Here is a 15,778-nt window from a genome sequence, read left to right on the forward strand (position 1 = left end):
TTACATTTAAACTCGCAAAACAGCAGAGACTAGATGCTTGGGAATACTAAAGAAATCTGTAGATAAATCAGAGACTAAGAATTGAGTAGCTGTGACAGGTATGCATAAGAGAATTGTTGCACGGATGGGCATGATTGGATGCTGTTGGTTCTACGCAGGTGTTCAAATTGCAAAGATCTTGTACACATCCAGATTTGCCTGTATTTCCTTTCTGAATTTGTATTATTGAGGCTTCTAAAAGGGACAAGAATGTTCTGCTGTAGTTGGAAATTCATTACAGGGGAATGGGCCTCATTAAGAGTATGGCGGTGTGGGAAAAAAGTGCTGTTAAGGGAATTACCACCCCTTTTCCCGCTCCGCCATACAAGTTTAAGCCTGGAAAGGAGGATTTACCTCTGGCTCCATGCTGGTGGTAAATCTTTCCACTTTCCGCCTACAAATCGATGGAATTACCGCTGTGGTAATTACGCCGCCGATAATTCTGCAGAAATCCCCAATGGAGTCCTATGGACTCCAAATGAATCAGGACTAACACTTCCAGCACCACTTGTAATCCAGCGGTAAATCCACTGGACCAAGTGGCAGTAACTGTAATTCTGTTGAGCGGTATTCCTGCAGATTAACCTCGGGGATACCGCCCAAATCTTAATGCGGACAAATGCCTTTTTTTGCTTTTGGTGAGAGAGGATAAACTGAGATATACATGCATTTGTACTCCTTGTTTCAGTGTTATGTTTGCTGGTTCAGCTGATCAAATTCTGCCAATATCATTAGAAAATGTAGCCTATAGTGATGAGGTACTGCCTTTAATATTTCTTCATCCTTCGCAGTAAGCACTGCTAGTAGGAAGAGCCTGAGGAAATTACCTAATAATGCTTGCAACTGCTTTTCTATCCATTGCAATAATATATCAGGTACTTCTACTGCATCGTCTGTGGGTGTGCAGTAATAGTTGCTCCTACTCTACATAGAAAATCCATGCCTAATAAGTTGGCAGAGGTGGAGGCGCTCAGAAGAAATGCACAATTACTTGTCAGTGAACCCAGTATTACTTTCAGTGGTTGTTTGACAGTCTGTGGCATAACATTTCCTTCGAAGGGGTTGTGTCCTCCGACGTATTCCTTATCTTTGATAATACGTTTCCAGCTTGCTGGCCTCGGAAATGTTTTCTGTAGAAGGCGCTGCGCGTCAACGTCTGCCGAGTCGATGTCCCTCGACGGCCACTGTATCGGCGCCAATGTCACCATGCCCATAAATAGCCACGCGCTGCGTCCGTTGCTCAGTTGCGTTTTTCCGCGCTTCGTGGGGCCTTGGAACGCCGTTGCTCAGTTCAGTCAGATTAACTATCTATTTCGACTCGAATATTCCTTATCGTTCTCGATGGCTTCTTCATCAGAACCGACGACGCTGCGATCCGGCTTCAAGAAATGTCGAGACTGCGGTAAAAAAAATGTCAATAACGGATCCACACAGGGTCTGTTTATGGTGCTTGGGGTCCGAGCACCATTGTTCGGAGTGTGAGGACTGCATGTCCATGACGGCGAAAGCCTTGAAGGAGCGAAAGGGGAAGCTCGAGAGAGGTAAGTCAGCCAAATCCTTTCGTCGGCTGAGTCAGGGCATTCGTCTCCTCGCCGTCAAACATTCCCATTCTAGATCTCGAAGCAGCTCCCACCATTCGTCGAGATCTAGACACTCAAAAAAGAGACGTCGAAGGTCCCATTCCTCGTCGTCTTCTGTGTCCCCAGAAAGAGTCTCCTGTCCCACCAAACACAGTTCTCAAGCTGAGTGGGAGGAATTCAGAAAGAAAATGTTAAGCGTCTTCGAGAGCGCGGCCTCGACCCCCTCAAAGACAGCTGAGGGTGAGACCCCGGGTGAAAAACCCAAAAAATCAAAACGCCGCGAGTCGCAGCACCCGGCGAAACATTCCACACGAGAGCGCCATGTGCCATCGGGTAAGAAGGCACCGTCTTCGACGTCGAGGATTCCTTCGACGCACGGATCGGCGCCATCGACGCCGTTGTCGAAGGGTTCCTCGACGCATCGGTCGATCGACTCGACGCCATCGCCGACGCCGATGAGAGGACCAAGGTCACCCCACAGCCAACAGTGATTTCAAGGGCCTCCGGCACGACGCCGAGACCGTCGTCGATGCCCTCGAGTAGGATCCCGATCCTCTCGAGTTCTTCGAGACCCCTTCCAGTTTTTTCGATGCCGTTTTCGGCGCCTTCGAAGCCAGTTACATCGGCGTCGACGACATCGGCGTTTTCTCGTCCAATAACGAGTTTGGCTCCTTCTGCCTTAGAAATGGGTTTTACTCCATTTCAGAGGTCAGAATGCCCTGGACTTTCCTCAATTTATGAAGAAGGGGAAGATTCTGACCAGGAAACATTCGGATTACAGAGAACCACACTGCCTACTGCAGAGGATTTCACCTCTGAGGAAAGAAGGCTGAAGGAACTACAGGAGTCACTACATGAGGCAAGTGGGCTGGACACTTCCCCAGAAGTGGAATTTGTTAAGCCAGACCCAGGGGAACATGCCAAAACACCCTATAGAACCCTGATGGCAAGAATAATTGAGTTTATGGGTTGGTCTGCGCCTTCACCTGTTTTCCAACAGGATGACCTAACGGATATATTGGACAAAGGCCCACAGGAGGACCCGCTGGTCCCCTTCCATTCAGCCCTACAAAGAATAATTGCATCTAATTGGGAAACTCCCGAAGTTATCCCTGCAGTCAATAAAAGATTGTCAACCAAGTATAGGGTAGCAGCTGCTGACCCTGAATACCTGTCGAAACACTCGACCCCAGAGAGCCTGGTGGTTCAAGCGGCAACTTCATCCAGCAGTAGGACTGCTTACCCTACTGTCCCACAGGATAGGGATGACCAGAGGTACGACTCTATGGCAAAGAAAGTCTTCTCTGCCTGTAGTATGGCGTTGAAGTCCATCAACGCCACCTGTACGCTCGCAAGGTTCAGTCACACACTATGGGAGTGTGCTTCATCAGCGGCTGACTGCATACCCGAAGGAGAGGAAAAGGAAGCCTTCCTTAATATTATTAAAGATGGCAAAGATGCCATGTGCGAATCACTTCAAACTGGCATCGATTCCGCTGACAGTATCAGCAGGGCCATGGCGGCAAGTACAACAATCCGCAGGCATGCGTGGTTGCGAAAGTCGGGTTTGCCCCTGATGTACAGGCCATACTTTTGAATATGCCCTTTGACGGCTCTTCATTATTCGGGAAAAAGGCTGATGACAGTCTGGAAAAGTTGCAGACTTCTAAAGCAGCAGCAAAATCCTTAGGAGCTGCTATCCGCCAAACTCCTTTTCGCCCCTCAGGAACCTCTGGGAGAGGAAACTCCTTTCGCTATTATTCCGCATTCGGGAAAGGCAGAGGACAGCCGGCTCAAAGAGGCCAAAGGAGATCCACCCGAGGTGGACGGGTCAAAAGTACTAAGACCGCTGCAGCAGCAGGTGCCTCTTTACCCTCGGCATCTGCTTCAGCCGCCCCCAAACCACTCTGAGGCCTTCCCACACAATACACCTGTAGGGGGCAGGTTAACTCACCATCTGACGGAATGGCAGGCTATAACGTCAGATGCTTGGGCATTGGAGACAGTTGCCCAAGGTTACTGCCTACCCTTTCTACACATCCCTCAGAGTCATCCACCAGGGAACAGCTCTCTAAAAGTTCCAGATCCGCTCCTCTTGCAGGAAATTATAGACCTGCTAGAGAAAGGTGCCATAGAACCGGTACCTGTAGCGGACAGGAACAAGGGCTGGTACTCCCCCTACTTTCTCATACCAAAGAAGGACGGAGGACTGAGACCCATCCTGGACTTACGAGAATTGAACAAGTTCCTCAGGAAGGACAAGTTCAAGATGGTAACTCTCTCTCAGATCCTTCAGGCCCTCCAGCTCCAGGACGGGCTGGTATCTCTGGACCTTCAGGATGCTTATTTCCATGTGCCAATCCATCTCAAACACAGGAAATACCCGAGGTTCGCAATTGGTGACTCCGAGGGTCTTCACCAAGCGGATGTCGGTAGTGGCGGCGAGTCTAAGGAGGGAAGGGATCCACGTATACCCCTACCTGGACGATTGACTGATCAGGGCTGTATCTTCGGAACAGGCCCAGGCCCAGCTAGATTATGTCTGCCACGTCCTTCACAGACTGGGCTTCTCCCTCAATTTAAAGAAGTCACAGATGATACCATCACAGAGACTCCAGTTCATTGTAGCGGTCCTGGACACTTCCCTGGGAAAAGCCTCGCCACCAGAGGTGAGGGCTCAAGATATTCTACAGATGGTCACCAAGTTTCAAAATGCCCAACGTCTCCCAGCCTTCGACTTTTTGAGGTTGCTAGGCCTCATGGCATTCTGCATCTTCCTTGTGCCAGAGGCTCGCCTGAGAATGAGATCTCTTCAGTGGGCACTGAGAAGTCAGTGGTCACAATTTTCAGGGAGAATGACAGATCTCCTCCGGATTCCGGTCAAGGTAGCCCGCGACCTTCAATGGTGGGCCTATCCAGAGAACATCTTGAAAGGAGAACTGTTTTGGCAACCATGGCCGGAGATAACAGTAGACACAGACGGCTCGCTCACGGGGTGGGGAGCCCATGCCAACGACTTGACCATCAGCGGTCGTTGGTCTCCATCGGAGTCCAGACTACACATCAACCTATTGGAGCTGAGAGCGATCAGACTAGCGCTGAAAGCTTTCCTGCCATCAGTATAGGGGAGAAATGTCCTAATAATGACGGACAGCACGGTGGCCATGCACTACCTCAACAAAAGAGGAGGCGTAGGATCACTGCCACTGTGCAGAGAGGCAATGCAGCTCTCGTTTTGGGCAATTCGGGAAGGAATCTCTCTATCGGCAGTCCACCTAGCCGGAGAGAAGAACTTTACAGCGGACGCTCTGAGCAGGCAGAGCAGTCTCCCACGAGTGGGAGCTAGCTCAGGAAGTCCTTCAAGAGATCTTCGCCCTTTGGGGAACCCCTCGGGTGGATCTGTTCTCCACAAGCACCAACAGAAAGTGCAATCTGTTCTGTTCAAGGGAATTTCCCCCGAGAGGAGCTCTAGGAGACGCGTTCGTAGTGGACTGGGAGTTTCCACTCCTTTACGCGTTCCCACCAGTCCCTGTTATTCCTCAAACGATCAGGAGGTTGAGAAGATTCCGGAGACCCATGACTAATTGCCCCAGACTGGGCCAGGAGAACCTGGTACCTGAACCTTCTGGACATGTCCATCTGCCCTCCAATTCGTCTTCCACTCAAGGAGAATTTTCTCTCACAGAAGGGAGGTCAGGTTCTCCATCTAGACATCAGAACCCTCCACCTTCACGCCTGGCTTCTGAAAGGTTGAGATACAAGGATTGGGACCTCCCTGATGACGTCATGGAAGTGTTGCTTTCGGCCAGAAGGCCAGCAACAAAGTCTTTATACCACTGCCGTTGGAACAAGTTTTGCAGCTGGTGTAGAGAAGAGAATATCGACCCCTTTTCATGTGGTACACCAACGGTGTTGTCCTTTCTACTCGGAAAACCATGATCCTAATTGCCCCGGATTGGGCCAGGAGAACGTGGTACCCGGACCTTCTAGATATGTCCATCTGCCCTCCAATCTGTCTTCCACTCAAAGAGAATCTTCTCTCGCAGAAGGGAGGTCAGGTTCTCCATCCAGACACCAGAACCCTCAACCTTCATGCTTGGCTTCTGAAAGGTTGAGGTACAAGGATTGGGATCTCCCTGATGACGTCATGGAGGTGTTGCTTTCGCCCAGAAGACCAGCAACAAAGTCTTTATACCGCTGCCGTTGGAACAAGTTTTGCAGCTGGTGTAGGGAAGAGAATATCGACCCTTTTTCATGTGGTACAACAACGGTGTTATCGTTTCTACTCTACTTGGCAAACTCAGGCCTTCAAGTTGGCACTGTAAAAGGCTATCTCGCAGCGCTTTCCATCTTCAAGCGCACTGCGGAGGAACCATCGTATTTCAAAATTCCTCTAGTGGTACAATTTCTCAAGGGTCTAACTAATGTTTACCCTCCAAAACCATTCCAGGTTCCCTTATGGGACTTAAATTTAGTCTTAAACTTCTTAATGGGCACTCCATTCGAACCGCTTCACTCTTGCGCGTTGAGATTTCTCACGCTTAAAACTGTCCTATTGGTAGCACTAACATCTGCTAGGAGGGTGAGTGAGTTACAAGCTCTCTCCTGTAAACCCCCACATACAATCTTCCACAAGGACAAAGTTGTCCTACAGGTGAAGCCTAATTTCCTCCCAAAGGTGGTTTCTGAATTTCAAATTACTCAGAAAATTACCTTGCCTTCGTTCTACCCTCCTCCCCATCCGGGGAAAGAGGAGGAAAGGCTACATAGGCTGGACCCTAGGCGAGCTCTCAGCTTTTACATCAGCAGAATGGCTAGGATCAGGCAAGCAGACCAACTGTTTGTAGGATGCTCAGGTCACAAGTTGGGACTACCCATAACAAAACAAACCATCTCCAGGTGGATTATTTTGGCCATCCTGGAATGTTATAGACTAGCAGGGAAAGAGCCACCCCAAAATCTCAGGGCTCATTCAACCAGGGGTATCGCAGCCTCTTCGGCTCTCCAGAGAGGGGTACCGGTCCGGGACATATGTGCGGCTGCCATGTGGTCGTCCGCACATACATTCACAAAATTTTACAATCTGGATTCCTCCACTGCTCAAGAGACCAGATTTGGAAAGGCCGTATTACATTCGGTCCATCCCTAAAGGGATACATAACACTACCACTCCCTCCTCCAATTACATGCCACTGCTATGGGAGTCTATCAAAGATAAGGAATACGTCGGAGGACACAATCCCTTCGAAGAACAAGTTACTTCTTACCTGGTAACGTTCTTTCGACGGGATGTTCCTCCGACGTATTCCTTATCGCCCCTCCCATCCATCCCCGCAGTGATAACTTCCCTTGTGGTTGCAGTTTACGCTCCTTCAAGGTCACTAACCAATTCAGGCATGTCTTTTCTTATGCTACAAAATGGAACTGAGCAACGGACGCAGCGCGTGGCTATTTATGGGCATGGTGACGTCGGCGCCGATACGGTGGCTGTCGAGGGACATCGACTCGGCGGAGGTCGACGCGCAGCGCCCTCTACAGAAAAAATTTCCGAGGCCAGCAAGCTGGAAACGTATTATCAAAGATAAGGAATACGTCGGAGGAACATCCCGTAGAAAGAACGTTACCAGGTAAGAAGTAACTTGTTCATCTAACCCTAACCCATGTTTTACCTTGTTAGTGAGTAGGGAATATTTACATTCTGCTGTCTTTAGTTTACTTTTATTGGCCCCTGTGTCAACATGCATCTTTGTCAATTGACCATGAATAGCAGTGTTAATGTAAGGGCCATTCTGTTGTAGCGGCTAAAAACTGCATTCAGACAGTAACCTGAGCCCAAAACCCACCATTACGTGGGGAATTAAAATGTGTCTTTTTGTGAAAATTGCTGCAGTTGGCTCTGGCTCAGCAGCTGTCTCTGCATTTCAAAATATGCAGTCTGTATTGTGGAATACTGTTGTGTAGAGTTTTGGGATATTTGGCCATTAGTACTGAAAAGAACTGGGGTGGGGGCCATTCCAATTTTGCTGTCGCTGGGGCGGGCAGAAATGGGGAGTAATTAATTGTAAGGTGCATTTTGTTGCCATGTGTATCTCTACATTTTGACTGGCAATTACTCTTCCAGTGGCATGGTTTATGGCAATAGCTATTCCTCTTTCTCTCGTCTTGTGCTGTATCTCCACCCTAACTCAGGTGTAGCTGATCCCAGGTTAGTAGCTACAGAAGATTGACCGCTACTGTCTATTTAAATTTTCTGCTGGAGATGAGGACCTGAAGGCAGTATGCTTTATTCCTAATGAACTCCTTTCCCCCACGGAGTCCACATCTTTTGATATCTACATCCCCAGTACAACTGCTCTTCAGAAACATTTCCCCCGCCAACAGGTCTAGCTCAACTCTGTCTCACTCCTCTAGACGCCAAGTGCTAGATATGATCGATCAGGATTTGGGATTGTTCCTTACAAATATCCTGTTTGATGCAGGCTCCATCTAACACACTCAACCTCACCTCTCCCCTTCCTACTGTTTCCTCTTCGACTCCGCCTCAGTCCACCAAACACCTCTCCCTTCGATGGTCTCACTTCTCCTAGGTCTTGCCTCCACCCTTTGATGTTATTCCTTCTTTCACTATTTTACTACTCACCTCTCCACACTCCTACTCCCTTCCTTCAGACTATTTCTCACTCCTCCACACTACTACTCCTTGCTCCACTGTACTACTTCACATGACTATTACCACCTCCACTGTACTACTCACACTACTACCACTTCTCCCTCCAATCTCCCAAACACCCTCGGTTCACTCAGTAACAGTCTCTCCCTACATTTAACTTTTTAACACACTCGCCAACTAATAAGCACATTCACACAACAGTACCACTTCCACTCTCTTTCCAATACCTCACTTTTTCTAATAGACGCCTCCACAGTCTGACGCTCCCTTCTCCCTCATGCTGGTCTCTTGTTCGTCCTCTACCACCACCTCTGACCTCAGCCGAAAGACTGATACTTCCTGCTCACTTCTTATATCCGCTCTCCGTTCAGGGATTGGATCACCCTCAATCTGGCCCTGTCTTCCCCACATGAGACGTGTGTGTAAAGCAGAAAGTCATAAGTAGCTGGCTAAACCCGGCCCACATTTTCCTTGTGGGCCTGCCGCGTACTGGAGCTGGTGGCCACCGGAAGGCAAGTGTCCCTATTTATGTTGCGGGACTCTACTCTGTGTCTTCAGAAGGTAAACTTTCTAGGAAGGTGGGTACTTCTCCCCCGTTAGTCCCCAGTGGTAAAGTGGGTTTGTGGGTTGTTTGCGCGGCTTGCCGGTGTAACTCGGCAGCTCCACGAGATCCTGTTGCCTGCTGCGTATAGAGCGGCTTCTCCATGTGGCTTTCTCTGTCCCCATTGAGGTACACTGCAGCCCACAGTGCACCACTGTCCCAGTGTCTCTGCCTTCCTTCTTTTTGATGTCTCTCACTCTCTTTCTGTGGCCAATCACTTCAGCAGTCTGGTGACAATTTGGTTCTCTTCTCTGGGTTGAAGCTCAATGGTTTTTCTTTCTTTCTGGCTTGGTTGCTTGATCTCTGAAAGCAACAGAAAAGCGCTGGCAGGTACATGATTTTGGAGATAAGGCTTGAGTGAGATAACGGTGTTCTGCATAGAAACATGCTGGCACATTAGATTGGGACAGGAATTGGGGCCCTCTCAACTGCGACCGTCCTCATGCTTAGGAATGGCTCTAGACTTCTCCCTAAGCCTCCCACCACCTGCTGAAATTAGTTCCTAACTGACTTTGACAAGGCCAGGACATTGGCTTTGTCACAAAAGCTAATAAAGTTGGTTGTCAACCTACTTAATGGTTCAACGGCACTGTGCATCTGCACCCCAGGCTCTCCTTGATCTCAGTGCTATGGAGCTGCCACATTGGAAACTCTCGTAAAACCACAATGTGCATTCTCACTCCAGGCTCTCTTTGCAATCAGTGCCATGGAACTGACGCATCATGAAATTTAAGTAACACATACACACAATTTACATCCGCACTCCGGGTTCTCCTTGCTCTCAGTGCCATGGAGCAGCCACTCCAGACTCCCCCTGCTCTCAGTGATGTAGACCTGACACATTATATAATTTTTGGACCCAAACACAATGTGCATTTGCATTCCAGATTCTCCTTGTTGGCTATGCCGTGGAGCTAACACATTGTGAACTGAGTTAGAAAAGTGCTCCGACCATGGCAAATGCATTAACTCTCTGAGTGCTCCCACTCACGCCACAGTCGCCTAGAAGCTGTACAGTGCAGAAGGAAACCCTTGAAGTGGCCACAGGAAATCATTCAAGACAGTGATACATTGTGCAAATGGAACAGGATTGCCCACGATGCATATAATTGGCACCATGATGCACATTGCTTGGTTTGGGAGTGTCCCTAACTATTAATCCTGTTCTATGCCTGCTGAAGTCTCTGCCTCAATGTCAATGGAGATCAGGTGCTGGGCTTTCATCACATTGCTTGGTCAGCTGCATAAGCAGAGCCACATACAGTTTCACACAATAAGTCAAATACTAGTACGACAACAACCCCTTTTTTTGGTTACATGGTCCCAAAAGCGTATTTTATAGTAGCTGCTTGTTCTTCCAGATTCTTCTGAAGCAGATGATGCTCTGATTAAAGTCCATGCTACAGTGTGATGTGCACTTGCCATGATTGACAATAAATCAGTCTACCAACCATAATCAGATGATCATTGCAGGCCAACATTACGGCACATTTCAGCATAAAAGGATGTGATCCTATTTTATGGCATTAGATGGCAACTAAGAGTACCCACTTCATTATTTTTACTCTAGGAAAGGGCAACATTTCATGTCTATGGAATGAAGACATTGCTTAAACGATTATGAGTGGTTCTTGAGTGTCACTGTTGTAAATTCTTCTACTTTAATTTCTTTAGATGAAGAACTGGCTACCCCGCCACTAGATGGCATCATTCTTCCTGGAGTAACACGGCAGAGCATTTTGGACCTGGCACGCAAATGGGTGTGTAATTTAATAATAGTAATAGTAATAATAATAATAATTACCTTGACTTTCCAGTTATATGTGTACATTAAGCAATTATGCCAGTTTTGTTCAGCTTTGTTTCTTTCAGAGGTATGCGCAAAGTATCAGTCATGGAGTATCATTGTTTATATTGACGTAACAGATTTCAACATGGAAACAGATTGATTGCTTACTTTGTTCTTTGATTCATTGGTTTTCCCCAACTCTCAGATGATAGAGTCGCACACCAAGACACCCATATTTGAGGCATAGTGCTTGAAAAAATGTTGAGCCTGGGGACCTGCATATGTGCTCTCTTCCAATTTCCAAAAGGCATATGGAGGTAATATTCTCCACATGCCCTTGTAAGGTTAAACTCCTTTTTTCTGCTTGCTATTTATTTTATTCTTGAACTTTTGTATTGCAACTATACAAGTGTTTCCAAGTGCCAGAAGACAAAAAAAGGGGCGTGGGGGGAGGGAGGGGCAGAGGAGAAACAATAATAACGGTCCTACAAGGCCTTATGACATTCAGATCGTGCAAGTGCAGTATCAAGAAGTGCAGGGGGAAGGTGCAATCAGGGCGAGGAGATGGGATAGGGAGAGAGGGAAGAGGGAGAACTGCAGGGGGTGCAGGGGCTGGTCAAGTGCTAAGGGGAGGGAAATCAGGGGTGGGGGCAAATAGTGCGAGGATGGGGGTGGACCAGACTCAGTAGGCTAGTCAGGGAAGTGTGCCCGAGGGCAAGTTCTGATAAAAAGGGTGCGGGGGAAGACTAGACAAGGGAGGGGCTGGTCACAATAAGACTCAAAAGGAACACAGGCAACCAGTTGCACCGGCAGGTAGAGACTAGCAAGGGAGGGGGAGAGGGAAGGAGGAGGAGAAGAGGAAGGTCTTGAGAAGCTTCCAGAACTTAAGGAGATCCGGCTCAAGTTGTAGAAGGGCTGGGAGGCCATTGCAGAGGGATATCTACCCCCCACTCTCTGCTTGGAGAAACATCTGATCTGAAGAGTGTTGGAGTTAGAGGAGTGAAGGCCTCTAGCAAGGAGGTAGTTGGATGTAGCGCGGCCCCAGGCCCCAGAAAGCCTTGTGGATAATGCAGAGGGTCTGGAATTTGATCCTTGCAGCCACCGGGAGCCAGTGGAGGTATTTTAGGGCTGGAGAGATGCGGTCCCTGGGCTTGAGGCCAAGGATAAGTCTTGCAGTCTTATTCTGGATTAGTTGAAGTGGGCGGAGGGAGGACAAAGGCAGTTTGAGGAAGACGCTGTTGCAGTAATCCAGTCTGGAGAGAACTAGAGCTCTGGAGACATTGGGCCTCATTACGGGTTTGGCGATAGCCGTGCCTGTAACAAAGGCACGGCTGCCGCCGGACCCATGATTTTACCGGCACCCGCGAATGGGCATTTACCGGGTCATGCCGAGTTCGGCAGACCCGGTAATTGCCCATTCGCGGGTGCCGGCAATAAGGGACTCCCCATCCCCATTTGGCCCCATAGGGCTGAATGGGAATGGGGAGCTCGGATGCACCGGCACCATTCATAACGGTGCCAGTGCATCCACGAGTTGTGCTCACGGTTGTGCCGCACTGCTCGACAGGTCGTGCCTGGTGGGCAGAGCGAGACCCGCACGCACAACTTAGTATGGCGGTACGGTAGCAACGGTGCCTCTGAGGGGGTGAAGCTGAAAGTGGGCCTTCTTGGCAAAGTCAGTGATATGAGGTGAGAAGGAGAAAGAGGAGTCGACGATGACACCCACGTTTTTAGCCTCACACAAGGGTGAGGGGAAGAGGCCCAAGGAGGGCAGCCAGAGAGTAGGAGGGAAGAAGGGAACAGGAGTCCCAATGAGAAGGATGTCAGTCTTACTGGCGTTAAGGCAGAGATCATTAGCAGCACACCGTTCCTGAATAGCAGTCAGACAGTCAGGAATGAGAGGGGAAGGAGGGGAGAAAGATGGGGGTAGCTTAAAGGAGAGCTGTGTGTCATCAGCATAATACTGGAAATGAGGAGAGGTGGTAGAGATCAAGTGGGCAAGAGGCGCACAGCAAATGTTGAAAAGCCACAGCGAGAGGCTATAGCCCTGAGGGACGCCACAAGTAGAGAGTGAGGTAGACGAGGGAAAGAAAAGAGATCAACCAATCCAGTGCCCGGTCTGTGAGGCCAAGGGTATCACAGTGCCCTTTATGAGTATGGAGTTATTGATCGTGTCAAAGGCAGAGGACCGATCGAGGAGGATGAGAACGGAGGGAGAGTTTTGAGAGCAAGTCATCATGGGTGTTGAGGAGAGCAGTTTCCGTGCCTCTGGCTGCTCTGAAGCCAGCCTAGTGGTCGTGGAGAAGCCAACAGCTTCAGTGTGATGGATTAGTTGGGACATGAGCAACCTCTCCAAGAGTTTTCCCAGGAAGGGGGTAGTGTAAATAGGGCTGTAGTTAGCCAGACAGGCAAGGTCCGCAGACAGCTTTTTTAGGAGGGGTTGCACACAGGAGTGCTTTAGGGTTGAAGGGAAGGAGCCAGTGGCGAAAGAGTAGTTACAGAACTCAGTCAAGGAGGGAGTGAGAGAGGCAATGTTGTCCTTGATAGTCCTAGAGGAGCAGAGAAACACCTGTTTACAGAGGCCTGGGAAGGTAGAGAAGTGGTGTCTACAGTAGGATTGGCAAGCTCCTTACAAATTTTGAAAAGTTCAGCTGTGTTATTTGTGGCCCCACAGATGCAGACTCCGATATGGGCCAGTTTCTTGGAGCAAATGGAGAGTCTGTATTGCCTTTGGAGCAGGCGACAGGCCAGTTTGTTAGAGGATGTGCTAGAAGCCAGCCACTTCCTTTCCGTGACTTTGGTGGAGAGGTGAATGTTAGTAAGGGCTGAGTCAGTAGGCTGAGTCAGTGTGAGTCAATTGCAGGAGTGGAGGGGGCGGAATAAAGAGGCGGTAAAAGCAGCTACTGACACTCACTTCAGTCAAATGACAGAGAAGGAGACTGGCAGTGCTGGCAGGGCTTACCTCGGAGCCCAGGAGCTCCAGATGGGAGGAGAGGAGAGCATGGTCGGACCAGGAGAGAGGATTAGAGAAGGAGATATCATCTAAGATGAGCGCATCCGGCTGGGTGGGTTGGGCCAGGGGGAAGAATGGTGAAGGAAAGAGTCACAGAGGTTGCGGAAGAGTAAAGTGGCTGCATCAAGATGAATGTTGAAGTCTCAGAGGAGGAGAAGCTTAGAGGTAGAGGTCAGAAGAGAAGACGTGAGGTCAGTCCACTCTGAAAGAAAGAGGGAGATAAACCCAGGGTTCCTGTAGATGGTAGCGAGAGTGGGAGAAAGGGTAGGAGAGACGCAAACTTGCAGACAAGCCATTCAATGGAAGAGTAGGATTGAGTGGGTATGATGGAAGCAGGGACCCATTCAGGGAAGTCAAGGGCCACTCCGCCTCCAGACCGGTTAAACCTGGGCTTGGAGAGGATCTTGTAGCCCTAGGAAGGAGAGTATCAAAATCAGTGATAGAGCTGGCATTGATCCACATCTCAGTGAGAGCGAGGACATCAAGTTCAAAGTCTTCAAGGAGGTGACAGATGTCAGAGGAGTGTTTGACAGCAGAGCAATAATTGAGGGTAGCTAGGTGAAGCTTGTTGCCACCTTTAAATGTCTTCCGAGACTCGGTACAGGGACAGGGTAAACCCATTGGGGGGGGCAAAGAGCCCAGAGGGGTGGCAGACAGATGGGTGGCAAGAGAAGGGAGGTAGCTAATGAGAGACTGAAGCCGCCTGTCCAGAAGGAGGAGGTAAATGTTGGAACCAGATGGGAAGTTCTCTTGGCACACTTATCATCTAGGTGCAGCATTCATGTCTACCAGAATGGCACTACCATCTTTGTTTCTGATGCCGACACATTGGACATTGCAAAATCACTGTTTTCACTACCTCTAAAGGAACGCAAATTCCTCGATCTTGTGCCCACTTGATAGTAGCCTTTTCTCCAAGATGCCCACTGTTCGGGTGTGTCGATTTAGCAATCCCTTCAAGATCATCTTCCTCATACCTCGTGTCCATAGCTGAAATTTGTAGCATGTTCATCTGCTACAGAATTGAACCAACGATCCAATGAATCTGCGCACAATGTGCATCCACATGATACACAGTCACTTCACTATGCATCAACATTTAGGCGATATCTTGTCACAGTTAATTTCCCCATACTTCTTTCGGATGAATCTTCCACCCATTTTTGTGCCATTTTGGCAGCCAAACATTTAGTCCATTAGCCACAGACCACAAGTCGGTGTACACATGGGCATTGACCAGGCGCGTCTTGCTTCAATGCCTGATAAACTGCATACAATTCCGCAAACTGACTACTCTTTCCCTTTCCTAATGTTATCAATATTTTCTTTGTTTTGGGGTTTTTACGACACTGCCTTCCAGTATCGCTCGGTCCCCACATATTTAGCTGAAACATCAGTGAACCAAGCATGTTCAGTTTGTTCACTCGTCAAATCTCCATAAGGGACTCCCCATTTTAGAGGCGACTCACAGGTTTCTGTTACATCTGGTGGTTCCAGATCAACTAGCTGATCTCCAGCCACTTGCTTGTGTAACTTTGCAATTCCTCCCTACCCTATTTTGGCACGATCGTGAATGTACCATTTCCATTTAATGATGCTAGCCTCTTGAACGTGTCCTATTCGATGTGTTTTAGGAGAGCTCAGTACCCATTGCATGATCGGAATTTCTGGTTGGATCAATACATCATGACCCACTGTCATTTGCTCTGTGTCTATAAGAACCCAATGACGGGAGTACACGTCAATGCACTCAACCCAAACTGATAGGTTTTACCTCCTAGTCCTAAAGTCAATCCCTCCAGAATATCAAAGCCAATGATATACTCGGGTATGGGAACAATCAACACTTGATATTTATTCCTTTTCAAATTACCAATTGCCATATCAACTTTTGTTTCAACTGCAGGGTCTCTTTCCCTCCTAGTCCAGTTATAGTAAAATGTCTACCCTTAAATATTGAAGGATTACATGGATCAATGAGACTTCTGCTCCAATATCAATTAGCGCGAACCTCTTGCATATTCCCTGATTGCCAGAATAGTTTCACATCCGCACTAGGTCGTCTGTCTACCTTAATCTGGGCAGA

General features: G+C 48.6%; 1 protein-coding gene across 4 annotated transcripts in view; it reads left to right on the plus strand.

The window, feature by feature from the left end:
- Positions 1–15,778, plus strand: part of BCAT1 (branched chain amino acid transaminase 1) — an 891,267-nt gene that overhangs the window by 659,947 nt on the left and 215,542 nt on the right. For all 4 annotated transcript variants that reach the window (XM_069628492.1, XM_069628490.1, XM_069628489.1 and 1 more), the window contains exon 8: positions 10,565–10,650. In XM_069628492.1, coding sequence (XP_069484593.1) covers positions 10,565–10,650 — 86 coding nt within the window. The remainder of the gene's footprint in view (positions 1–10,564; positions 10,651–15,778) is intronic.

The sequence above is a fragment of the Ambystoma mexicanum genome, chromosome 12 (assembly GCF_040938575.1).
Source record: "Ambystoma mexicanum isolate Mex_15411 chromosome 12, UKY_AmexF1_1, whole genome shotgun sequence".
Lineage (NCBI taxonomy): Eukaryota > Metazoa > Chordata > Amphibia > Caudata > Ambystomatidae > Ambystoma > Ambystoma mexicanum.